Source organism: Delphinapterus leucas, chromosome 1 (assembly GCF_059928025.1).
Source record: "Delphinapterus leucas isolate spDelLeu-1000000601 "Yukka" chromosome 1, BTC_Dleu_Yukka2, whole genome shotgun sequence".
Classification (NCBI taxonomy): domain Eukaryota; kingdom Metazoa; phylum Chordata; class Mammalia; order Artiodactyla; family Monodontidae; genus Delphinapterus; species Delphinapterus leucas.
In genome coordinates this window covers 39,357,520-39,383,288 of record NC_143129.1, presented here as the reverse complement: position 1 = coordinate 39,383,288, position 25,769 = coordinate 39,357,520, and the positions used below count along the sequence as shown (strand labels likewise).

Here is a 25,769-nt window from a genome sequence, read left to right as displayed (position 1 = left end):
TCTGGTTGAGGCACAAGCCCTGGGGCTGGCGTTCCATCTAGTAGGGTGGTCGTTCTCAAATTCTTCCAGTGCTCGTTCTGTTCTCCCAGGTCTTATCCTTATCAGAAACAGCCAGGACTTAACTGTTGTTCTCATGGCTGTTACCAGTAAGCCATTTGGGAGCTACACAGCCCTGGAGGCCCTCTTGGCAGTAGATTTTCGACCTTAGCGGAGAGGAGATACAGAGCACGAGTGAGCAGCATCTCTACCTCCAGAATCAGCCCAGGACGGTTGGGGCGGAGCTTAGGCCAGGCTGTCCCACGCTTTCCGGCCAGGGGGCCAGAGCACTATAGCTCAGCCCAGGTCCCCAGAACAGATGCTGCCTGAGGCGATGGGACTGTGGTTGGTGGCAGGAACGGAGCGAGACTGTCAGCGCTCCCGTCCCTGCGTGCCCTGCCCGGGCTGCCCTCTGCTGTGGTAACCGGCCTCCTGTTCCTGCAGGTCCCTCCATACCCAGAAGTGTTCCGGGACAGCCTCCACACCTACAAGCTAAACGAGCAAGACACAGATGTAAGAACAGCTCTCCCGCTGCCCTTCTCATCCTCACTGTCCTCCGTGGGGGCTTCTCCTCCGTCCATCTCTCATCTCCTGTGGCCCTTCATACATTTCATTCCTGTCCTCTCTCACCGCAAAGACAGCATTCTTCCTGGGCCTCCTCTCGTTCTCACCACTCACCCCTACCTCCCACCATGGCTGTGTGCGTTTCTCCGCTGAGTTCGAGGCCCTCGTATCTGCAGCGCTGGCTTCTGCTTATTTCAGGAGCACAGACTTCGTTAGGAGGTAGAGCGTGTAGCCCCCAGGTGCCTGGAAAGAAGAATGAGGCCTGGCTCCACCCTCGGGGAGCTTATGGGCCGTGGGAGGCCCAGGGAGCAGCAGGCACAGGATCCATGTGCTGAGCGGACTGTAACAGGGTCTGCAGGAGTGCGGGGCAGGGGGACCGCGTGGGCTGGGGGAGGCCGGGGACAAAACAGGCGGCACGTGAGCTGGGCCTTGAAATAAAGGGCCCAGAGGACAAGATTTGGCCCACTAGAAAGTAGCCAAGCGGGTATTTGAGGAGTGGCATGGATAAAGGTGTGGACGCAGGAAAGCACAGGTCTTCCCAGAAGACAAGTTTGGCCTAACCTGCCCTGCCTAGGTAGCAGATCTGCCCAGCAGGCAGGGGAGACGCTCTGTACAGGCAAGGACCAGACCTCAGAGGGAGCCACCGTCAGCCATCCTGAGACTCTGGAAGGAGGAGGGGAGATCAGGGTCCTGTGGGACTAGGGAACCAGTTTACATTGTCCAGCGGTTTTGCTAAGACTGTTGCTCAGAAACCGGCCTATGCCTCTAATTCATACACACCTGGAGGCCTAGGAGGCGAGGCCGTGTTACCTCCTGAACCTCTTGTGAATTGGAACCCCAAGAGGGTGGGAGTGCAGAAGCTTAACGTTTGGCTCTCAGCCTTCTCCCCTCTCAAGCTGACTCATTTCCTCAGAGAATAAATTTGTCTCCCCTCCCAATGGGTCTTTGGAGAGTCCCCCAAGGTGAAGACCATCTTCCTGTTCCCAGGAGCCTCCAAGGTCAAGGTGAAGGCCCAGGGTTCCTTGGCAGGGAAGAGGAGGTGGTATCCAGAGGCCAGGCCCTGCCAACCCAATTCCCAGGTCCCTATCAAACCGTGTTCTTCACTCCCTTCTTTCTCCCTCCCTTCCCCCCTTGGGGCCCCCAGAAGCTGCTGGGCAAGTTGTGTGAGCAGAACAAGGTGGTGAGGGAGCAGGAACGGCTGGTGCAGCAGCTCCGAGCTGAGAAGGTGAGAGCCATGGGGTGGCCCTGAATGGGGCAGACGGGGGGCTGGCCCAGAGAAGGTGTGGGTTGCTATCTCCATCCTGACTAAGCTGATGAAGATTTGCCCCTCCTTAAACTTCTGTCCTGCCCTTAATCAGACCTGCTGAAGCTCTTCTGGGGACCTTAGCCAGTGTGAGGGAAACCTCCACTAAGCTGCCTGGTTGAACCCCTAGGGCTCAGGCCTCTGCTGCTGAAAGCCCAGGAGAGGAGATATCAAGGCCGCTCATAGCCATTCCCCTGCCTTTCTTCAGGAGAGCCTGGAAAGTGCCTTGATGGGGACCCATCAGGAACTGGAGATGTTTGGAAACCAGCCTGCCTACCCAGAGAAGCTGCTACACAAGAAGGAGTCGCTGCAGAACCAGCTCATCCACATCCGGGTGGAGCTGTCTCAGGCAACCACGGTAACCTGGGAGCTGGGTGTGTGCTCCCACCCTGGCCAGCACCTGCAGGGGGGAGCCACCCTCCCAGCTGTGCTCGTCTAATTCCTGTTCTCCTCTGACGGCGAGAGCAGGGTGCTGTCTGCGAGGGGCATAAACAAAGACCTTAACACTGCCTTGCAAAGAGGCAGCAAATGTGCCAGCCTGCTCATCCCATTGAGTCTCCACCAGGGAGACTGGCTTGTTTCCCACAAGCCGTATCTGCAGCAGGATTCATTCAGGACAAAGTGAAGTTGAGGGCCACTTATTTCCTTGGCTGCTCTAACAGCTTTGCTGCCCACCTTTTCCACTCCCCTGGAGAACCAGGATACCGGCAACATGCCACCCTGGTTACTTCCCAGTAGGCACAGGGCAGACCCTCTGACACAGAGAGCAGCAGCAAAAGCCCCAGGAAGTTGTGGCCCAGGGGGAGGAAGGTCTCTAACCTCCAGAGAACAGGCACCCCCAGCTCTTTCCTTTTTTGCCCTCTACTCTCTATCACCCAATCTGGGGAGAGCAGGAGGGGTGTGAGAGTGAGATTCGCCCCTTTTGGCCTGCCTGCCGTCCAGAGAGGATTCCATTTTCTCTCTGTTTGGGCATGCAGTAGGCTGGGCTGTTGCACCTCCTAAAAGGCCAGTGTTTGGCTGTCATCAGAATGTCTCAGCCCAGGGCCCTCTCCCGTCCCTCTGGTACCCGGGCCCCAGGCCCTGAGGCAGGACGAGGAGGGGCGGATTGGCAATTGCAGCTTCTCAGTAAGCCCTCCCCTTGCAGGCCCTGTCGAACAGCACCATGGAGTACGAGGGCCTGGAGGCAGAGGTCTCTGCCCTGCACGAAGAGCTCTGGGAGCAGCTCAGCTTGGACTTCCAGGTGAAGAGGCCCACAGGCAGGCGGGGCTGCTGTGTGCTTCAGGCCCTCCTTTGTCATTTTGGCCGAAAGAGACCACGGTGGCTTCCTTTCTTGCTTTAGAAATTTCAGAGACTTATGACCAGGAGTTGGTCCTGAGATGAAAGACAAGGTTCAGGGCCTCTTAAAACAGACTCTGAGTTTCAGGGTGAAGATAATGTGGGATCGTTCTTTAGTTCCATCAGATCATGGGGGAAGAACAAAAGTTGAAGCATGGGAGACTTTAACAGATATATGAATGTAAACAAGATCGTGATAAATACAAATCTCTCTCATGACATCAGAAGAGTACGCAGTGTGGGAGCCATCCACCGGGGAATTTTTAGGTGGGAAAGAGGCCTTTCTTTCTGGGATGGGTCAAAAACACTCTGCTTGGAGGCAGGAGGATGGACATTCCTGGGGCATTCTTCTTCTTTTCCTTCCTCTGTCTTTTCTCTTCCCAGGCTCTGCCCCTTCTCTAGCTCGCTTTGCAGGCCCTGTCTCTCTGACGCAGTTAACACCCTGGTTTCCCCCATTTTCCTCCTGTTTCCCTCCTGGTAACAAAACTTACCACCCAACCTTGCAGCTTGTTAGGTTAGGTTAGCCCCTGGACCAGAGGCCCCAAATGCCACCATGTTCTGTGGGCAAGCCTCACTTTCAACGCAAACATTTTGGGAGGTAGGATAGCGTCATGGTCAAGGGCACCAGCTCTTGAGACCAGATTCAGATGGTGGCCACACCGCTTACTAACAGATGGTGTTGGGCGTGAGCCTCTTCGCCTCTGAAGTGGAGACAACCGCTGTCCTTGCTTCGTAGAGGTGTTGTGCAGCCGCAGTGAGTTCATGTGTGCAAAGCACTCAGCACAGTGCCTGGTATAGGCGGGCAGGGGGGTGGGGAATGTTAAATAAAAGGTAGCTATTATTTTTCAAAGAGTGGACACTGTAATTGAGTAGAATTCATGCCTATCAAACAGTCCCACAGTATGTGAAACAAGACAGTAAACCAGAAGCTCTTGCCCCTGGAAAACAGGCCACCATCAGGTGTCCACCTACAGGGGCGCTCACTCCAAGACCACCCTGAGCTCCCCTGGGTGGGGGGCGGAATCAGAGGGACAGGTGCTCACTCTCTTCGTTCTGAGGCCACATGTTCACCTAAAAGTGCTCTTTGCTGTGATGACAGAGCCCTCTCCTCCCGCAATTCCGGAAGCCGAAGAGGCAAAGCCTGCCCATGAGAAAGATGAGTGCGCTAGAGGGATGTGCGTGTGCACATGAGCACGTGAAAGCTCCCGCCGGGACACTCCTTGGTAGCCACCTCCTTTGACCTGCTCTCTGGCTGTTTCAGAATGAGGTGCTCAACCGACAAATCCAGAAGGAGATCTGGAGGATCCAGGATGTGATGGAGGGGCTGAGGAAGAATAACCCATCCCGGGGCACAGACACAGCCAAGCACAGAGGTAGGCGCTCTCTCCACCAGCCTCCTGGCTCCTGGCCTCACCAGAAAAACCTCCAGTGTCTCCGGTCTCCATCCCACACCTGCCAACTCATACCTCTCCAGGCCTTCACACTGTGCTCAGAGCCAGTCAGGGCCTTCTCAGGGCTCCAGAAATTTCCCTCTGCCCAGAATAGACCAGATATACCAATCAGAGATGCTGTTGCATCTCGATTCCTCCCCAGAACAGGTCAAAGAGCACCTGCGCCTTCCCAGCCCCTAAGCCCATGGGCCCACTGGTGATCTGAGACCATTACCTTAGTGTCTTCCTTCAGCCCAGGGACCTTGGGCTGGCTTTCTGTGACACCTTTGAGGTAGTGGTGTCATTTCCATCCATTATCTTTTCCTGCCCAGCTCGCCTCTCAACAGCCAACCTGTGAGGCGGCCCGTTATAAGTCCCTTCAGCAGGCCCAGGTGGCCCTGAGACCCTAAATCCTCCCCTGCCTTCTCCACCTACAGAGCCCAGCCACACTCCAGGCCACACCCCTACCCCTTCCCTCATCTCTCTCCTCTTCTGTTTCCCCAAAGGAGGACTTGGCCCCTCAGGCACCTACAGCTCCAACAGCCCCGCCAGCCCTCTCAGCTCCACGAGCCTCACCAGCCCCCTGAGCCCTTTTTCATTGGTGTCTGGCTCTCAGGGGTCCCCCACTAAGCCCGGGTCCAATGAGGTAAGCTGAGATCACGGAGAAGAAGGTGGGTGGGGGAGGGAGGACTAGGTCCCCATTTGCCTGAAATTGTACAAGTTCTGTGCCCATCTCTTCCCCAGAGGCCTCCAGTCGTAGAGCTTCATCTCTGTCTAAGGTAGTCATTCTCACACCCAGTTTGGTGACCCTCCCTCCAGACTTCTCCTTTACTTGTTCTCATCTCCAACTGTCATCTTTAGTTGCCTTTCAGGGAAGTCTTCCTGAGCACCAGGATGGTTAGCAGAGACACCAGACACTTAATAAGAATTTAACTCTAGGATTGTTCTGCGGGTGAGAGGGCTGAGGGTTGGTGTGGGGGGCATTTGCCCAGTCAGCCAATCAGCAGGTGTTTTCGGAGGCTCTACTCTGTGCAAGGGACGGTATGAGACCCTCTCAGAAAGATGCCTGAGGGCCTTCACCCACCCAGCGTCCAATGGGGACCAAGACCCATTCACAGTGAACAGCCCTCCTCTGTAACGTGGTGGCATATGTCTCAATACTGAGCCACGTGGCTCAGACTGTAAATGTTCTGATGTTCCAAAGAGAGGGTGGAACTTAAACTGGGCCATGAAGCATTGGGACAGGTAGAGGAACAAGGGAAAGGCATTACAGGCTGGAGAGCTGGCGGAAGCAAAGGTACAGGGGAGGGGTGTGCCCAATGTGATGGGGAGACAATAAGGAGAGAGCTTCAGAGAAAATGGGGGACCAGTGCACAGGCGGGGGCTCAGTAGAGGAGGGCCTTGTAGGCCAGGCAGGGTTAGCTCTGGAGGTGGAACTCCATCCAGGCGATGGGTGGGAGTTTGGTGGTCCAGGGCCCCGCCCCAGGCTCCAGCAATGTTGTCGTCCGCCTCTGCTAATGCTCTTTTCTTCTGCTCTCACAGTGGCTGCTCTTGCTCCTCCTAATGCTCTGGCTTCTCTCTGCCTCAGGAGCCTGGCCCCCCGCGGCCTCCCCTCCCCAAAGCCTACGTCCCCCTGGAGTCTCCTCCCACCGTGCCTCCACTCCCTAGTGAGAGCCGCCTCTGGCCATACCCCAACTCCCCTTCCTGGCACCGCAGTGGCGAGACAGCCAGGGGTCAGGTACCCAACACCCTTGGGTCCTGGAGGGCAGGGACGGAGGGAGCGGGGCCCGGCAGGAGGCCAAGTCATTGTTCCCATCCCAGTATTAATTTTCCCACAGCTCAGTTTCTACTGGCCCTCTGTCAGACTCTGGGATAAGCAAAGGGATGGCTGAGACCCTCATACTGGTCCTCTTTCCCCTTTTTGCTTCCTGTGGACGATGAAAACATGAGTTTCCGCCCTACCCCGTGGCAGCCCGTGGCTGTAGGTGGTGGGTTCTGCCCCCCTCCCTACCAGCATGACCAGACGATGGAAATCCAGTGACACCCCCCAGCCCCCACTGGTGCCATTCCAGCCCCTTCCTGCCATTGTACACCTCAGACCCCAATCCTCCCATGCTCTCCCTCTCCCCTTGCCTGTGTCTCTGCCTTGTCTATGTCCTCTGACTCTCGTCAGCCCCTGAAGTGTAAGGATACAGACCCTTTTCTCCCCTGTTCTGGCTCCTTCTCTCACCTGGATCCCTAGCCAAGATCCAGGAGAAATATGCAGTTAGGCTTGGAAGAGGTTGCATGGTGAGTAGAAAGACTCCTCAAATAGGCTCAGCTGCTTACTGGAAATATGCACAACACTTGAGGGTCTGCCTAGTGAGGTGGGCATAGCAGGTATCATTGCCTCGGTTTTACGGACAAAGAAAGGTGATAGGACTTACCCATGCTCTGTAGTTGGGCCAGAGCTGGAGTTTGTGACCTCTGGTCTAGTCTCTCTGCACTCTCCTCACTGAGACTTAATTCTTCATCCCCGTGGGAGGGGATGGCTCAGATGATGTCTGAGGTCCCTTTCTAGTCACATGATTCTGTGAGACCACAACCCAAATGCCCTTTTCCTTCCCACAAAGCTCATCTTATTCTTGTGCTCAAGTCTTGGGTGGGATCCCAACAGAATCCACAGATAGCCTTGGCCTTGTAGCCCCCTCCTCCAACCATTCGTCCTCTGGCTCACAGCAAGTCTGTGCTTTTCATGTTTGCCAGGAGGACTGGTTGGGCTGAGGGATCTCTCTGATGGGCCTCAACGGAGGCCCTCTTGGAGGCCCTGAGCCCTCCAGTGTATCCTTGCCCACTTCCCAGCTGGCACACACAGTTTCCCTGCCCCATGTTTTTTCAAAGGTTTGCACTCCCACCACTGCAAAACAAAGAAACACCACCAGGGACCCAATTCTCGGTGGTCACTCTAGCACCATCCATCCATCTTCTCATCCCTTCTCCCTAGCCTATGGCAAGCTATGAGCAAAGCAAGAAAGACCCCCACCAGACCTCACCCCTGGACACCACTAGAGACGTCAGCCTTGTGCCCACCAGGCAAGAGGTGGAAGCAGAGAAGCAGGCAGCTCTCAACAAAGGTACTTCCTGTTCCATCCTCCCCTGGAAGTGAGGCTAAGGGTCAGAGAAGAGCCCAGACTGGTGCTCGCTCACATCCAAGGAGGTGCTTCCCCACCTGGGCCTCTCGCCTCCATGGAGGGCGGGACTGAGCCTCTCTGAGAAGCAGGCTGCCCTGTGTCCCTTTTTATGGGACCCACTGGCTACTGTGTCTCCCTGCAGTTGGCATTGTGCCCCCTCGGACAAAGTCACCCACTGATGAAGAAGTGACCCCATCAAGGGTGGTGAAGAGGAGTGCCAGCGGGCTCACCAATGGACTCTCCTCCCGGGTGAGTGCACGCCCGCAGGCCCCGAGAGCTCGTGCAGGCCTGAGCTGGGCTGGGAGCCCAGGGGCCTCCGTGTGTCCACCTATCTGTCACTGTTCAAGAAACCCAGGACTAGAGGAGGAAGGTAGAACAAGAAGAAAGAAGGCAAGCGGAGGAGTTCTCCTTCAGGGAGACGTCACGGGACAAGGAAGCTATACATAATAAAGATACAAGAATATTTAACAAAATTATTGTAATGTGCCAGTGATGAAATACAAACGCAAAAGTCAGTGGTCAGAGTCAAATGTGCTGACCAGAGGCACCGTGTTAGTTTCCTGGGGTTGCTAGGAAGTTAACAAAACACCACAAACTTGGTGACTTAAGACAATAGAAGCTTATTCCCTCACCGTTGCAGAGGCCAGCAGTCCAGAATCAAGGTATCCGCAGGGTTGGTTCCTTCTGGAGGCTTGAGGGAGCCTCATTCCATGCCTCTCTCCTGGCTCTGGCTGTTGCTGGCAATCTTTGGCTTGTAGACGCACCCGCACCACCCCCCCCAACTGCTGTCTCCACCTTCACATCACCTTCTACTCTACGTGTCTTCTTTTTTTCTGTTTCTTATAAGGACACCCATTATTCGGTTTAGGGCTCACCCTAATTGAAGATGATCTCATCTTGAGCTCCTTAACTTGACTACACCTGCAAAGACCCTATTTCCAAATAAGGTCACATTCACAGGTACTGTGGTTAGGACTTGGATATATCTTTTGGGGTCCACTCTTCAACCCATTACAGGCAGGCTTCCCAGAGAAGGGAAATTTTAAGGGATTAGGGCAGATGAAAAATCTGGGTGGGAGGGTGAGGCACCAGTCAGAGCCCCATTCTCCCACTACAGCAGGAGCGCCCCAAGAGTGCTGTGTTCCCTGGCGAGGGCAAGGTCAAGATGAGCGTGGAGGAGCAGATTGACCGTATGCGGCGGCACCAGAGCGGCTCTATGAAGGATAAGCGGAGGAGCCTGCAACTCCCGGCCAGCCCGGCCCCCGACCCCAGTGCCCGGCCCGCCTACAAAGTGGTAACGTCCTCCCAGCCCCCACAGGCATGGCCTGGCATCTGCCAACACTGCCCACGCCCAGGTCCCCACCAGCCTGGCCTGGAGGGGTTGCAGGGAGGGAGGAGGTTTTAGTCAGGGAGAGACCAGGAAGGACCCAAGCTGGGCGCCTGGGAGACCTGGGGGACGCTTGTCCCCCACTGGGCAGAGGAGATACTACAACAAGGGTTTCCTTTTTTGTGTGTTTAAAGAAAAATAATTCACGAGAAAGGAATGCCTTGACTATTTTGGCTGAAATGAATTATACAAAATTCAGTTAAGAGAGGTTAGTACAAAACCTGCAACCTAGAAGTAGGCGTCACTTGTTTCTAGAGCATTTCCTATGTGCTTAACATTGGGCTGGGGGTTACTGAAGGTAATCATAGCTCAACATCACATGGCACAGTACAAGTCACGATCCCTTTCATGTTATTTCATTTAGTCATTTCAAGGATGCTGGATTAGGAAGTATTACCCCCGTTTTAGAGATAGGGAAAAAAAGTCATGAGAAATTAAGGGATCTCTGGGCCACACAGCTATTAAGTGCAGAGCTGGGAGTAGCCCAAACTATTGGCCTAATTTTTCTTTCCATTAAATTTCAGAAATACAAGAAAAATTATGGCCCATGAGTCCTGCCCTCAAACAGTTTACATTCTAATTGGTGGACTAGAACTTCTAGCATATGAAAAAATTAGAGATCGATATAAGACACACCGATTCAGTTGCCCAAGATATTATATATGGTACAGGATGTGAGCACAGGTACAGCAGGATGGGGACAGAAGACAGGAATGAGACTTCGCCTTGGGGCCCTTGTAGGTGAGCAGGCTTTGGACAAGCAGCATGGAAGAAGGATAGCTCAGCAGTGGGGGGTGGCCAGGTCAGGCATGCTAGGCAGGGACAGTGAGGACACGGGCATGGTTAGGGCTGCCTGGAGGCGTGGGTAGCAGTGGAGGTGCCGCTGGCAGTGGGACAGAGGCCCCGCGTGGTCACGACGGTGCTGCCGCCTAGGTGCGCCGTCACCGCAGCATCCATGAGGTGGACATCTCCAACCTGGAGGCAGCTCTGCGAGCAGAGGAGCCTGGTGGGCAGGCCTACGAGACACCACGGGAGGAGATTGCCCGGCTCCGCAAAATGGAGCTGGAGCCCCAGCACTATGATGTGGATATCAGTAAGGAGGTGAGCAGAGTCCAGGAGGGGCCGGGCGGGGGGAACCCCAGGAAGGAATAGAGGCGGTGACCTCGGTCCCTCCACAGCTCTCCACCCCAGACAAAGTCCTCATCCCTGAGCGGTACATTGACCTGGAGCCTGACACTCCCCTGAGCCCAGAGGAGTTGAAGGAGAAACAGAAGAAGGTGGAGAGGATCAAGACGCTCATTGCCAAGTCCAGGTAACAGACCTTGGGGTGAACCTCCACTTCCTCTACCCACCCTGGCTCCTAGGGCACCTGGGGCACTAGTGCCACTGCATCCAGTGCCCGGACTCATGCGGTTGGGGTTCCTGAGCCTCCCCAGCAGAGAGCAAATGGAAGCAGTGGTTCCAGGCAGCGGACCGGTCCCAGGCACGTGGCAGGGCTGGTGACGCTGCCACCGGTGCCAGAAAGACCTACTGGGCTCGTGCACGCGCTGTCATCAAGACAAACTGATGGGTTGCCCTCCGGTGACTTCTTTTCCCTGTCAGGCCTGCCCTAAATATTCACTTGACCCTTCTAGTTCATTTCTAAATGGTGCAGGTCCCAACACGCGTTTTGCTAGGGTCCCACTCACCCCAGGGGACAGGCTTGCTGGGAACCGGAGCCTGCACGTTCACAGGCCCCTGGATCCCTGCCAACCTCAGTCTCCAGGCCCCCCAAGCCAGTCGGACCATCCTGTCCCCCCCTCCATCTCTGTGTGTCTGTGCCTCTTTAGTATGCAGAACGTGGTGCCCATCGGCGAGGGGGACCTTGTGGACGTGCCCCAGGACTCAGAGAGCCAGCTGCAGGAGCAGGAGAAGCGGATTGAAATCTCCTGTGCCCTGGCGACCGAGGCCTCCCGCAGGGGCCGCATGCTGTCTGGTGAGACGGGCTGGGCCTCGCTCCGCCAGGGAGACCGGCTGACCAGGCGTAGGGGAGGTAGTGCAGTGCGGCAGGGGGCCAGGGACAGAACAGGGCGATGTTCCTTGAGGTCAGAATGAGCGCTTATTGAGCGCCAGGGGCTGTGCTAGTCTCAGGGGGTGCAAAGGGGCCAGAGTTGCTGACATCTGGGAGCTCAGAGCCAGGATGACCCGCCTAGCTGCTGGACAGAGAAATGGCCAGAGGCCATGCGGGGAGCACAGGGAGCCATTCTACCTGGGCAGGTCCAGGAAAGGCCCAGAGAAGAGGCGATAACTGAGCCTGATTGGAAAAGATGCAAGTATGTACCAGTGGTGGAGCGAGGGCCAGCTATTCCAGGGTATTCTCTGACTTCCCATTCGTGCTGCATGCAAATAGCAGGAATGGAAAGGGAAGATGGTACAAGCAGCCAATACAGTCACCACCTTGGCTACTGACCCAAACCCACTTTTCTGCTAAGAAAAGATGAGTACAGGGAACTGACTTCACACTGATACAAAGGCTAGTGGGTCTTAGTGGACACTATGGGGTTGCAGCCAATAGGACTCACTTCCCCTCAGCTTGAGGAGAAGCACCCCGGAATAGAGGAGAATGTAATTGGGAAGAATAGAAGAGACCCTATGAATGGGAGGCTTTGAGGTGGAGGAAGGACAGTGGTTAAGTCATTAGCATGGGAGACGATATTCCCCACTCCTGAACACGAAAGGTGCTTAGGAGGGAGAGGGAAGAGGGGGGGGTTCTGAAGGCCAGTCCAGACGAATGCCCTGGACGGATGCCAGGCTTGTGATGACTTTGGTTGAGTGGGCAGAGACAGGTTGTGCCAGCCAGAGTTATGGTAGCCTGGGCAAGTGTCAGATTAGAATCGTGGCTGGACGCACAGAGGAGGGAATGGCGTTTCATGTTGGTGACTTGGAGCGTTTCAGTTTTTGCTCTTTGAGGCTCGATTTCCTCATCTGTAAAATTCAATCTGTGTGAGGATGAAAACAAGGTGAGCTAAGCATCTAGCACCATGTCTGTCACCCAGTTACTGCTCAATAAATGCTAGCCGGCTGTAGTAGCAGTAGTGCTGGTGCTGTGCTGGTATTAGTTGAAATAGCAATAGCTAAAGTAGAAATAGGAATGTTTTGTGGGGTTTCTAGCTATTTTAAATATGGATATTTTCAGAAACCAGAGGGTTTTAGGCTACAGCAAAGGAGATTTAAGTAAGCTTTAAGGAAGAACCTACTAGCAGTTGGCATATAAATGGACATTAGAACGGGTGGCCAGGGAAAGCCCTTGGAGATACTTCAGAAACAGGCTTTCAGGTGGGCAGGAGTTGAGGGCAAGAGAAGGGATGGGCTTCAGAGAGCCGCATCTTGCAGCCAGAACCGAAGGCAGCAGAACCAGTTTGGCTACAAGGAGTCTTCTGTCAACCGCCCTGTAGTTTACCTGCAAAATGAACTCGAAGCTTCCAAAGATCAAATTCCACATGCTCTGGGCAAAAGGCAACTTCCTATTTCAAGGGTTAGAGCATACAGCACTGTTAAAACTTCCCTCTGCCCCTTGCCCTGTCCCAGCCCCTGGCTCTCTCTTCTATAGCTCCCGCGCCAAAGGTGCCACGAAAACAAAACCCACCCTGGCTCTTCAGATTCCCCCTTGATACCCATGGGCTTATATTTCAGGGTCAGTGTGCTGAAAACAAATGGTCACCTTGCTTTTGCCGAGACCCCAACTATTTAAAAAATGGCTGTGGCAGGGCCAGACCTCAGACTTAGCCCACTGTCCCCACCACCCCTGGCCTATGGCCCAGATTCCCAGAGCTGCAGCTCTGCCAAGCACAGCAGGCGCTGTAGGGGGGGAGTGCTGGGCACAGGGGGCATGAGGACAGTGCAGCGGGCAAGGGATGTAGTTAGTGCCTGAGTGGGGGTGTGGGGCCTGGATGCTGTGGTCGGTGGCGAGCTTGTAGCAGTTGTCGGTATACCTGGTGTGCAGTATCTGGGAAGATGCGGCAATTTTAAGTTTGTATGTGTGGCGTGATGTCATTGCAGTGTCTGTATTGGGTAATGGTTGTAGATACATACGTATGGGTGCATATACACGTGTGTTATGTGTGGGTGGAGGGAAAGTTTGAGGACAAATATAGGAGTGTGTCTGTGTGTGCAAAATGTCTATGGGTGTTGAGCGGAGACCCATTATTTATGAGTACAGATGACGTTTGGGAAGCTGTTGACGTGAGTGTACAATACACGGGTGGAGGTAGTGCTTATGAACGCACACATGTACGTGTGATAGACTTTCTGTGCAGTATGAGGAATGATAAAGAGTATTTGTGTATATGTCGCGCACAGTGTATGTACTGCACATTTGTGAACACACACCTGTGTGTGCAGGATGGAGAGAGCACAGCCTCATGAGTGTGAGTACATATGACCGATTATGCCTGCAGATGTGGTAGCACTTGTGAACACACAACTGTAATAGCACATCTGTCCAATGCCTATCCACTGCATATGTGAATTTATTTTGAGGGATATATTCCTAATGTGTTTAGTATTTTTCTGACTTCTTAAAGAGGTTGTATTTAGCAATCAATCTTTCTTGCTGTCACTCATTTAGTATCATTATAAACGTCCTTATTTTGCTGACCTCTGTGGAAGGGATGCACTTGGGGGCCGTAATCCATACAGATCTGTTTGTAGCCCTGCTAAATGCTACCAAACTGTTACACATTTTTTTGGTAATAGATCTTTATTGGAGTATAATTGCTTCACAGTACTGTGTTAATTTGTGTTGCACAACAAAGGGAATCAGCCATACGCATACACATGTCCCCATATCCCCTCCCTCTTGAGCCTCCCTCCCACCCTCCCTATCCCACCCCTCCAGGCGGTCACAAAGCACCGAGCTGATCTCCCTGTGCTATGCGGCTGCTTCCCACTAGCTATCTACCTTACGTTTGGTAGTGTATATATGTCCATGCCACTCTCTCACTTCGCCCCAGCTTCCCCCTCCCACCCCGTGTCCTCAAGTCCGTTCTCTATGTCTATGTCTTTATTCCTGCCCTGCCACTAGTTTCGTCAGTACCAGTTTTTGTTTTTTAGATTTCATTTATATGCGTTAGCGTACGGTATTTGGTTTTCTCTTTCTGTCTTCACTCTGTATGACAGACTCTAGGTCCATCCACCTCATTACAAATGACTCAATTTAATTTCTTTTTATGGCTAATATTCCACTGTATATATGTGCCACATCTTCTTTATCCATTTGTCTGTTGATGGACACTTAGGTTGCTTCCATGTCCTGGCTATTGTAAATAGAGCTGCAGTGAACATTGTGGTACATGACTCTTTTTGAATTATGTTTTACTCAGGGTATATGCCCAGTAGAGGGATTGCTGGATCATATGGTAATTCTATTTTTAGTTTTTTAAGGAACCTCCATACTGTTCTCCATAGTGGCTGTATCGATTTACATTCCCACCAACAGTGCAGGAGGGTTCCCTTTTCACCACACCCTTTCCAGCATTTATTGTTTCTAGATTTTTTGATGATGGCCATCCTGACCAGTGTGAGGTGATACCTCATTGTAGTTTGTTTTTTTTTAATAAATTTATTTATTTTATTTATTTATTTTTGGCTGCGTTGGGTCTCCGTTGCTGCGCATGGGCTTTCTCCAGTTACTGTGAGCAGCGGCTGCTCTTTGTTGCGGTGCGTGGGCTTCTCGTTGCTGTGGCTTCTCTTGTTGCAGAGCATGGGCTCTAGGCGCGTGGGCTTCAGTAGTTGTGGTGCACGGACTTAGTTGCTCCGCGGCATGTGGGATCTTCCCGGACCAGGGCTTGAACCCGTGTCCCCTGGATTGGCAGGTGGATTCTTAACCACTGCGCCACCAGGGAAGCCCCCTCATTGTAGTTTTGATTTGCATTTGTCTAATAATTAGTGATGTTGAGCATCTTTTCATGTGCCTCTTGGCCATCTGTATGTCTTCTTTGGAGAAATGTTTTAAAGTTATTTTGTCTACTTTTTACAGAAGATTTTCTCTCTTCAGTTGTGCCTTATATAGATGTCAGTGGGCCTCTCAATTCCTCTCTCTCTCTCCTGATTTTCCTGTTTCTAATCTCTCATGGGCTAGAATCTCAGCAAGTCAACATATATCAGAATGGTGTATAAATAAGAGTAACTGGACTCCAAGGAGCTCTTCAATGAATAAATTGTAAGAGCTTCACTGCATGTACATTGTAACATCTATTTGGCTTCCTTGAGATCTTCCTTGCTTAGGTTTTGATTTTTTGACTCTTTTAAAAGTTGAAGTTGCCAGGCAACTAACCATTATCTGTGATACGGACATGCACACGAATGTGTGTTTTGAAAGCATTTGTGTATGTATTTGTATGGCAAGTTACAAGTGTGTTGGGTCATGTGCAAGGCACAGGTTCAGAAGTGCCCATACACACACATCTGAGTTACGTGTGCTGAGTAGAAAGGTTTCGTATTGCTGGATCCCATGCACGGACTGTGGATCACTTCCTGTTGGGGAGAGCCCTGCGTGTCTTATGTATGTATGTGGGCGTGTGTAGATATGTGTGGGGCTGCATTGGCCCTTTCTCTTGTGCAGAGGCCAGGGAAGGTGATGAGGTCCAGGGTAGGGTGGGAGCAAGAGACTGGGAAGTTCAATGCCAGGATCCCTCTCTTGGGGGAAACACAGTGTGACCCTGGCTGAGGTCTGGTTCTTCTCTGAGCCTGAGTGAGGATGTTCTCTCACAGCTGCACCAAGGGTGCACAAGGGTCCGGAGACGGTGCAGAGCTTGTTCCTAACAATACGACTCCCCTTTCCTTGTCCTTCATTTTGCTGTTCTCAACGTGAAATAATAATGATAATACAGTAAAATCTCATTAATTCTAATGTCAGCACTTTAAGGCCTTTAATGATCTGTTTAGGGGTGGATTGGAATTTGCCTTTCCTGGATTGATGAAAAGAGCTATTAAGTGACTGTGGGGAATCGTTTCTGAACCCTCCAGCCTAAGTTAACCGACTGGCTTGAAGCCTGTCGGAAACCTGTTTGCATGGAGTTGGTAAACACGGTGATCACTTGGACTGAGTCACTGGATGAGGGTCTGATGATCTGTACTAGTGTGATTTTACTGCACTATGAATCATGGTCACTAGCGATGTCACTGCCTGTGAGGTGCCATCCCCCGTTCTGTTCCACAGTCGTGGAAAGGTACGTGTGTCTCTCCCGGTTGCAGGGACGGAAGCGGAGCCCTGGGCTCAGAGGGGCTGGGCCTCGCCCACAGTCACACTGGCTCTCAGCAGAGCCTGGACTGGGCCAGGGCTCCTCTGGGGCCCCATGCTCTCCTCCATGGCGCCCCTGGAACCAGGCCAGCTCTGCCTCAGCTTGAACAAGTTCCCAAACTCAGCTGTCCTGCTTGCCTCCTGCCTTTTGCTCCCCGCACCGCATGGAGGGGGGCCTCGCTTGCTCTGGGCGCCCAACCTCCCTCCTCCCACCCCCGGCCGCCCCTATTCACTTCCCTGTTCATTTCTGTTTCCAGTGCAATGTGCCACCCCAAGCCCTCCCACCTCCCCTGCCTCCCCGGCTCCACCAGCCAACCCCCTATCGTCTGAATCCCCACGGGGCGCCGAAAGCAGCCATGCCATGCGGGTCTGAGCTCTGACGTAAGCACTTTTCTACTGTATTTCATCCAGCCCAGGGAACGGGGACCCCTCCCCTCACCCCCACTGAGCCATCTGCACCGTCTTGTTCCATCCGGCACTGCTTCTCCCCTCACCCCAGTGCCCCTTGTCGCTCTTTCCCTTCCATCCATCTGCTTGAGCCCGCAAGCGTCCCCAGCGCAGTGCCGGGCTAGAGCCGGCTGGCAGGGCCGCTTCTTGGATGCTGCAGTGCCAGTGGCTTTGCTTCTCCAGAAGCAGACGGGAACAGAGCTGAGGCCTCTCCTGTCCGCTGTCTGAGGGACTGCCCTGACTCCCACCCCTGCACTTCCTGTCGGCCAAGAAGCTGGTCATCTTTTGAGATACACAGCAGTCCTGCCTCAGAAGCTGCTTGTCCCAGATCTTATTTCTCCCAGATCACTCCCAGATCTTACTGTAAATTAAAATAGCCCTGGACGATTCTAGGCAAAGGCTGTGTCCCTTCTTTCCCCCTAGCACGCAGCTGCTCAGGATCAGGCAAGTGCGCAAGAATTGACTTCTACTCGTTTGTTTCCCTCTCTCAGGGTTGAGGGGGTGGGCGGGTTTCCACAGGTTTTTGCAAGGCAAGACTTCTCTCTGGGAAGGGTGGGCTGGAGGGTCTGCCCCTCTGTGCAGCGCTTTTCTCACCCGTGTCTCTCTCCTCCAGTGCAAGCCCTGGCTGAGGCCAATGCCGTGAAGCTCCACAGAACCACGTTCTGAAGCCTGCCTCTGCCCATCCTGGCCCCCTGGCCCCCCGCCCCTGTGCTCCCATGGGAATGCCACAGAGAGCCAGGCTGGGGGCCAGGCTTCTGCCGAGAGGAGCACAGATGCCTCGGTGTCCACATACCCACGGCGCCCGGCCCTGAAGTCCTTGCTGCTCAGACGGTGGTCCTAGGCCAGGGCGTGAGATGGTGGGGCGAGGAGCGCCATCCTATCTGATGCCCACGGCACAGGGAGCCTAGGTCTGGCTCTAACTGGGGTTGTGATGGCCCTACTGGAACACTCCCTGATGGAGAAGATGCCCTGGTGGGGAATGCGCCCTGGGCTATCTTAGGTTAGGACTCCTCTCTTGACACCGAGAACAGCACCCACCATCACCCCCTTCCCCCATCAACCCCGCCGTCCTGCCCCAGCTGTGCCCAGGGTCTTGGCACACCTCTGCTTATGGGTACTCCTTTGGGGTCCAGTGGAGACTGACCACCCTGCCTGAGCCAAAGGCAAGATGATGAGAGATGGGGAGAGGCTCCTCGGCTCCCAGAAGACAGTGCTGGCTGTGGATAGAGAGAAGCAGGTCTGTGCAGTGTCTGAGGGCAGGTTGAGAAGGGTAGCAGAGAGAGAGGGAGAGGTCTCAGGACAGTGGGAGGAAAGGGAAGCAGCAGGACTCATGCGCAAGTAGGAGGAGGAGGACGGAGATGAGAAGGGGTAAGGGATTGGTTTCCCCAGGGTGGAACCTTAGGTTAGTGCCAAGTACAGTGCCAGCTGTTGGCTCTGCTTCTCCCACCTCGTCCCCAGGATCAGCGGGGCTGCCAGACCGAGGACCTGCCGTGGAGCACACTGCTGTGGGCATGGAGGTGTGAGCTGAGGGCCCGGGCAGCAGCAGCCTGGGAGATGGCTCCTTCTAGGTCTGGGCCTGGTTCTGGGGTCAGGAGCAGAGAGAAGGACCTGTCTTACGGAGGGTGTGGTCAGCCTTGGGGCCTTTCCTAAACATTTCTGTGACATTATCTTGTCTCCCTTCCCCCTGAAATGTGCTGTGGGCCAGCTGAGCGTGTGCCCTGGAAAGAGGGAATGTGGCCTTAATCTGGTAGGCCAGATTCTGGGGCCCTACGCTGCATCCCAGGCATTCCAGGCATCCCAGATGAGGACAAGCTGAGGTTGTATGGAAGGTCTCCCTTCTAACTTGGCTCACTCACAACCCACCTACCCAGGGAGCCAGTAGTGGAGAGACAGAAGCAAAGCCCATTCTCCCTATGCTCCACCCACCTTCAGATGAATGTAGCCAGAGAGGATGGAGGAGAGAGAGTGAAGCTGAAAAACCTTGGCCCCTAGGCCTTCTCTTTGCCAGAGTTGCTGCCCAGAGACTTCATTCTGACCTCCAGCGGCCCCAGGAATGATTACTTCATCTTCCAACAATTCCTCTCCACTCCTTCATGGCTGGGACAGTTATGGCTCATATGCAAGTAAAGTTGACAATTCACTCAACAAATATTTATTGAGCACCTTTTATGTACCAGGCACTGTTCCAGGTGCTTAGGATATTCTCATGCTTCTGAGGGTTTACAGACGGGATTCCACTCACCTTCACTTCTAGCAGGTTTTCTGAACATGACCCTTGGCTGCAGTTCCCATCTTCAGCACAGCTCAAGCACCCCAAACCTGTCCTCCCCCGCCACAGACTGGCAGGTGGGATTGGCTCCCAGGTAACCGTCTCTCCCTTCTCCATCTTCTCCCACACCTTATCCATCCATAAGAAACAGATTTTTCGGGGCCTTCCATGCCTTCCCCTTTCTTTGTCTGTGTCTCCTTTTTTTTTAAGTGATATTTTTAGAAATACATGTAAAATACCAAGGGTTAATGTCTGCCCCTCTGCCACCTCTCTCTCACCTCTTATTTCATAAAGCTGGCTCTTTATGTTGCTTTACATGCCTTAATATATGTTTTATGAAGATTATACATATTATAGATGTATATGTAATATATATATATATATATTTGTTTGGATGTCTGATCCTTTACTAGAACTCCTGCCCAGGCCCATTTTCTCTCCTTTACTTTCCACATCATTCCTAGCATACTGCGGCCATACCCCATGCCTTTTGATCCAAAGAAGGGGAGAGGAAAGACTTATTTTAAGACAGATCTATTTTACGCTTTTGTTATAAAAGCAAATCTATTTTCAAAATGTGCAATGTCTGAATGGAATTGGCAAATGATACGAGGAGACTGGGACGGCTGCCTCTAGGTCCAACCCTCCACCCTTCCCTCCTCCTCGGCAGCTTCCTTCCTCCCATTCCCCAGTCTGCAAAGGGCTGGTCCCCAGAGCTCACCCGGAGAGGATCTTGCCAGGGCAGGACATTCTCTTGCAAGTCCTGGTCTAAGGATTTGATTACACTGTCAACTTTTGATGACCCTCTAGGGTTATTGGGTGTGAACCCTCTTCGAGGAAATGTTTACAGTTGTGTGCACAAAAGTACAGCCTTGCAGGCACACACACCCCAGATGTGCTCCTGGACCACCTCCTTTATCACCCTGCTGGAAAGGGCAGCCTACACCAAACAGCACTGAGAATGTCAGTCTATTCTTTGATGGACCTAGAATGTGGTGCAACAGCCAAAGGAAACGGGTTGGCATCACGGGTCCTTCGGGGCAGATACATTCAAGTTCCTTGGACTTCTCACACTCCTTTTCACTTGATCCCTCACTGGTCTGGGTGACACCTATGGCATCTGTCTCCCTCTGTGACCTTTCTTCTGGGGGCCATTGTTAAGGGGATGGTACCCCAGTCTGGCATCCAGACTGCGAAGTCAGCCCGGAGGGTCCCACGGACAAGGTACATCTCAGACTTGCCAAGGACTTTCTTGCTGCTGGGGCCCTGAGCTAAGCCAGCTCAGCCTTCCAGACTGCTTATCGACTATTGAAGTGGGCAAGGGGCTCTCGCCTTGCAAGAATTTGGGCAGAATGGATGTCTTTTGTCCAGATCTGGAATCAAGGGTTTTGGAATCTAGCACAGAGCTCCTGGCCAGCATGTGAAGCCTGGCTTCCCACTTTGACATTTGCTGGCACCCTATTCCCAGCCTAAAGCAGCTTGCTGTGAATGAAGGGGGCCTAGATGGAGGCCCAGGGGGAAGTAACCGACCTGGTGACAGCCCTGGTTACTAAACTAGGGCCTTCCCAATTAGCACATTACCTCCCTCATCGATAACCAAGAAGCTGTAATCAAATACTAATACTGTCACTTTAGAGTTTTTCTGAGGTTGCAAGCTGTGCGCACTTGCTCGCCTTCCTTGGTGAGAGGGATCCTCTTGGAGCAGGGCTGACTATAGCAAGACAGAATTAATTCCTTTCCCTTTAGGTACCCCCTAACAACCTGGCAGCTCTTAAAACTAAGGAAAATATGAAATATACATATATATATACACATATATCTATTTATGCACATATTGGGGCCAATTTGATTTGCTAGTATTAGACAATAAACCATACAAGGAAATTTATGACTCAGTGTCTTTATTTAGTATAAAAGTGACCTTAGAAGAAGAGTTAAGATTAGATAAACAGAGGGCATCTCTGTCAGGGGACCAAACAGCCGTACCAGCCCCTTAGCATCTTTCTAGCCAATGAGCCCCTCCCCAGGGAGGGGCCATCCTGACTGACAGGTGAGAGCTTGCTTCCCTCTCAGCAGCATTCTTTTTAGATATAGGTACTGAAGCACCCAGTGAGTTCTGCATTTGTATCTTGCAAGTCTGTATAAACCCAATGCAGGGAATAAATGGTTTGTACAAGTGGTGTGTCTCTGGCACTCTGTGTCCGTGTCTGCCTGTGGCTGGCCTTGGGGTCCCTGAGTGTTTACGTGCTTGGCAGAAAAGGGGAGGGGTATCTGGGGCCATCCTTCCCTGACTAAGAGAACTGCGTTCAGAGCATATGCACCACCCGTTCCCCCCATGCCTTGGGCTGTACATCTCAGCCTCCCCAGGCAGGGATCCTGGAGTTCTCAGAAGCGTGCCACCTCCCCATGAACTAGGGAATGATGGTTTGTTGTCGACACCACTGTCATCTTTTTGATCCGGGTGACCCCAGATCAAGGTTTGTCCCAAGGTCCTGTACAATGGAAATATCAGATTCTTCAGGCCCTGGAAGCTTCCACTGAAGGTGGGGGCAGGGAGGTGGTATCAGAAAGGTTGCCCAAATTCTTTTCATCTAGCCTCAGTGTTTTTGGATCATTTCTCTTGGCAGGTGCTCAGTGGTTATCCCTTACTGACACTCAGTGTGAAGGACTTTACCAGAGCTGCTCAATTTGAAATGTTTGTGAGGAGTGAGAGTCAAGAAGCCCTGTGAATTCTATGGGCCGGGCTGTGGAGAGAGGACGTGAGCCCAGGACAGCGGCAGGCTTCCCTGGGCTTCTGCAGGATGTCTGGGGAGAGGAGGAGGCATTAATGGTTCAAGAAAGAGGATATAGGAAGGCAAGCTTCTTGTAATTCTTGATTAGCCTCAGTCTGGTTCTAATGGCTGATTTTCAATTCTGGACACCTCTCCTCATCCCTAAAAGGCTAGTGGAGTATGTATTTTGTATCTATCATCTATCTATCTATACTTTTAAAAATAAGTTAAATGACTGGATTTTGGATTTTGTAACATCCCTGGGAGAGCTATAAACCTTGATGTCCTTTGTGAAGCAGGGAGAATTGGGACCAGATACAGGCTCAAGACAGACCTTTAGCGCCGGAGGAGGTATACTGCAGAAATTGTCAATTTCCAGGACCTGGCTCTCTGTCTGCAGTTCCCCCTCTAGGCCAAAGCCATTGACTTGGAGAGGAGGCGGAATGTGAGAGCACAGGGCACCGCTGCGCTCCTCTTTCCAAGCATGATGCTCACAGGTCCCTGGCCGCTCCACCCTCTGGCCCAGATCAGCCCCCCTATCAAGCCAGGCTGGGGTTGCAAAAGGGGGCAGTAGTCAGGAACTATAAATGAAAAAGCAACTAGCAGAATGCCCTTTAAGGAGTAGTGCTCTGTAACCGTGTGGTCGTATATTTATTCTTGAAGAGAAGCATGCTAGGGTCAGGCGGCAGCCAGGCTTCAGACCCTGCTGCTGACAGGGAACGGGGGCCATGCCACATGCCCCCTTATCTCTAAGCCTCCAGTGCAGAACTGGCTCGCCCCATTGCTGAGATTGATGGAGGAAAGGAGATGCCGTGCTCAACTCCTGGCCCCGCTCCTTGCTAGCTGCATGAAGATTTGGACAAGTCACTAAAAATTCTTGAGTCTCAGTTTCCTCATCTGTGAAATGGGGATATTAACTGCCATCTTATGGAGCTCTCAAGAAAGTCAAATGAAAAAATGGATGAAAAACCCTTTGAAAACTCAAATTCATTTACAAATGAGAGGAGATGGTGGTGACACTGTGTTGGCCCCTTGGCTGCCTTTAGGGACATGATGAGGGAGGAGGGAAAATGTTTCCCAAGGTCTCCCCTTTGCTGGCTCCGTAGCCTTCGCTGGAGGACGTCAGCAGGGGCCCTGTTGTTCAGCCATCTGAGGTGTCCTCCCCCTGCCCACTTCTATTCCTCCAGCCCCAGGGAGTAGCTGCACCATCCCAGCCCTTCCCCACGTTGATCAGGACAGGCTTTCCAGGGCCTACGTCCTCCTCCCTGGGGTTGCCCCCCATGAAGGGGGCCCCTCTCCAGGACGATGGGCTATAGACAAACCCCTTGGGGCCCAACTCTGGTGCCCAGTGCTGTAATCTGAGAGTCAGATGAAGAGGGCCCAGATTCAGGAGGGTTCAGTTCTGAGCTTACAGGTGGGCTCCATTGTTAGGGGAGGTATTGTTAGTTGCTATTTTATACTCCTGTGGGAGCAGTTTAAAACCACAATTAAGAGGAGATCAGAAGTCTTTCACATAACAGCATTTAACAGTGTAAGAATAATAGTAATATTAATAACAGTAATTATTATAACTATACTAGAATAATAAGAACAATGGCTCGTTATTTACTATGAGCCAGGCACCTGGTTCTATGCAGTTCACATGCGTTTACTCACTAATTCTCATTATATCTTTACGTGATAGGTACTATTATCATCAAAGGAACTGAGGCACAGAAAGGGTGAATAAAATACCTGTCTCATGGAGCTAGGATGAAGCCCAGGGCGCTCTGATTTTATAGCCTGAGCTCTTAACCTACCAGTTTCAATGGGGATGATACCGCCCCCTAGGGGTGATTTTGGAAATTTTCAGGGGAGCTTAAGTTGTCTCAGGGCTAAGGGGGCAAAACTCTTACTGGCATTTGGTGGCCTGCAATGCACAGGGCAGGTTTCCAAAATATATAATTGCTTTCTGTCCTGCACAACTTTAAAATGTACAAACGGACTAAACCCACTACCAGTATGTCAGTCATACTGGAATTCATGATAGTCCTAACAAGTTTTTATAAGCTAAGTTTTTTTTAAAAAATAAGTTCTATGAATAACTCAGTAAGTTAAGAGATGGTTATTATGGAGAAGGCTCTTAAGTTGAATAAAGACATTGCCTCAAAATTGTTGAATAATCTACTCCACGCGTTGTCTACACAATGTATTCTAACATTGCAACTACTGTATATTTGGTTCCAATGCAGCAGGGTCTTACTGAATAAGCAAAGAGGCTGACTGAAAACAGTTGACAGAGGATCTCTGAGAGAACCTCATTAGAGCAAAGATACTTGAAATGCAAGGGGTCTCCTTGGATCTCCTCAAGAAATGTTTTTAGAAATTATTTCATATTATTGCCTCCTTTATATTTTTAAAGTTTTTTTACAGCCCAAAGACGAACACCTACATTGTAACAATTATATGTGGAAATGTTTTGGGGAATTGCCTGTTGTTTTTCTATTTTTCTCTGACACTGTCCCAGGGGTCCACATTCAATTATGCTAAACGGCTTATATCACCACTTCTCTTTCCAATCCATCCACTCTTCCCCATTGCCTATTGGAAATATATGATCTCCAAGGCCTTTTAAGGTCGCACAGACTGAATTTTGCCTCAACACATGATGGCGTTTCAAAACACAGATCTATGTGTCTGTGACATGTCGCCACTACCCCACCCCATGTGGTAACATGGGGAGCTATTTAAACGACACGCACAACAAACGCAGTTTTTGGTTGGTTGGTTTGTTTTTTGGCTGCGCAGCACGGCTGGCGGGATCTCAGTTCCCTGACCAGGGATTGAATCCGGGCCATGGCAGTGAAAGCCCTGAACTCCCTCAAACTCAGTTTGTTTGCAGTCACATGGCGTTTCCTCAATGTCTCCACCTTGCCATCTATAACTTGCTTTGCTATGTTATCTCTACTTCAGTGAAGTTTATTTCCCTCTTTTTTTATATGCAAGGACCTCTGGTCTGTTTTTACTTAGCTAACATTAGTTTTTATTCTAGTATTCACTCCCTACTGTTCTTTCATTTTCTTTTATGGAGAGAGGGGTTATTTGGGTTTTTTGGAGAGGTGGTGGTATATAATGGTGGTCTATTTCTCTTAAGTTCAAACTTATTACAAGTAGGTGCAAGCAATCTGCCTACTTACGTCTTCTGTTAAGTCTTGCCTGAACACATATACTGAGAGACATTGTGTTTTATTATAATTTTTTCTTCTTTATTATAATTAGCTTTGAGGGTTTTTTTAATGATGTGTGTAGACTGGTCATATCATCTATGAATTGCACAGCAGGATAGAGGGGACATTACAGAGGGAATGCTGGCTCTAATGGGATTGAGAACCACTGCTCTACAACGAGAGAAAGGATGTTAGGAACTGTCCAGCCTCTCTTTTTTTCAGGCCCACAGAGGGTGGAAAGGATACAGCCACATCTACACAACTGGTGGGTGGATTAGAACCAGGCTTCCTGAATCGTTGTCCAGCCCTACCCTAAGCCTAAATTCATCTTTCATTTTCCATAGCTCAACTTCACAGTCCAAAGTTGGGCACTGCTGGAGGAAAGGAGGTCGAAGCCCTCCGTGTCTAACTCCCTTGGGACATTTTTGCCCTAGATTCAACCGAATCTGGCGCTCTCCTAAGGCTGCCAGCAACAGGTTTTACTCGGTTGTTTGTCGCCCCTAGTGTCTAGCGTGGGTACTGGCACAAAGCGAGCAAACTACTTACAAGATGAATTTAGTACTTTTCCAGAG

General features: G+C 51.8%; 1 protein-coding gene across 3 annotated transcripts in view; it reads left to right on the top strand.

The window, feature by feature from the left end:
• PLEKHA6 (pleckstrin homology domain containing A6) overlaps positions 1-25,031 on the top strand; it is a 141,971-nt gene extending 116,940 nt beyond the window's left edge. Inside the window, exons 15-29 of one of the 3 annotated variants that reach the window (XM_089908331.1) lie at positions 481-549; positions 1,745-1,825; positions 2,112-2,261; positions 3,048-3,143; positions 4,500-4,611; positions 5,175-5,314; positions 6,257-6,406; positions 7,652-7,781; positions 7,981-8,087; positions 8,956-9,132; positions 10,159-10,326; positions 10,404-10,537; positions 11,055-11,200; positions 16,762-16,885; positions 17,565-25,031. In XM_089908331.1, coding sequence (XP_089764457.1) covers positions 481-549; positions 1,745-1,825; positions 2,112-2,261; positions 3,048-3,143; positions 4,500-4,611; positions 5,175-5,314; positions 6,257-6,406; positions 7,652-7,781; positions 7,981-8,087; positions 8,956-9,132; positions 10,159-10,326; positions 10,404-10,537; positions 11,055-11,200; positions 16,762-16,877 — 1,776 coding nt within the window. In that variant the 3' untranslated portion in view covers positions 16,878-16,885; positions 17,565-25,031. The remainder of the gene's footprint in view (positions 1-480; positions 550-1,744; positions 1,826-2,111; positions 2,262-3,047; positions 3,144-4,499; positions 4,612-5,174; positions 5,315-6,256; positions 6,407-7,651; positions 7,782-7,980; positions 8,088-8,955; positions 9,133-10,158; positions 10,327-10,403; positions 10,538-11,054; positions 11,201-16,761; positions 16,886-17,564) is intronic. The other 2 variants (XM_089908330.1, XM_089908329.1) reach the window with 2 other exon arrangements.
• Positions 25,032-25,769: the final 738 nt, after the last annotated feature.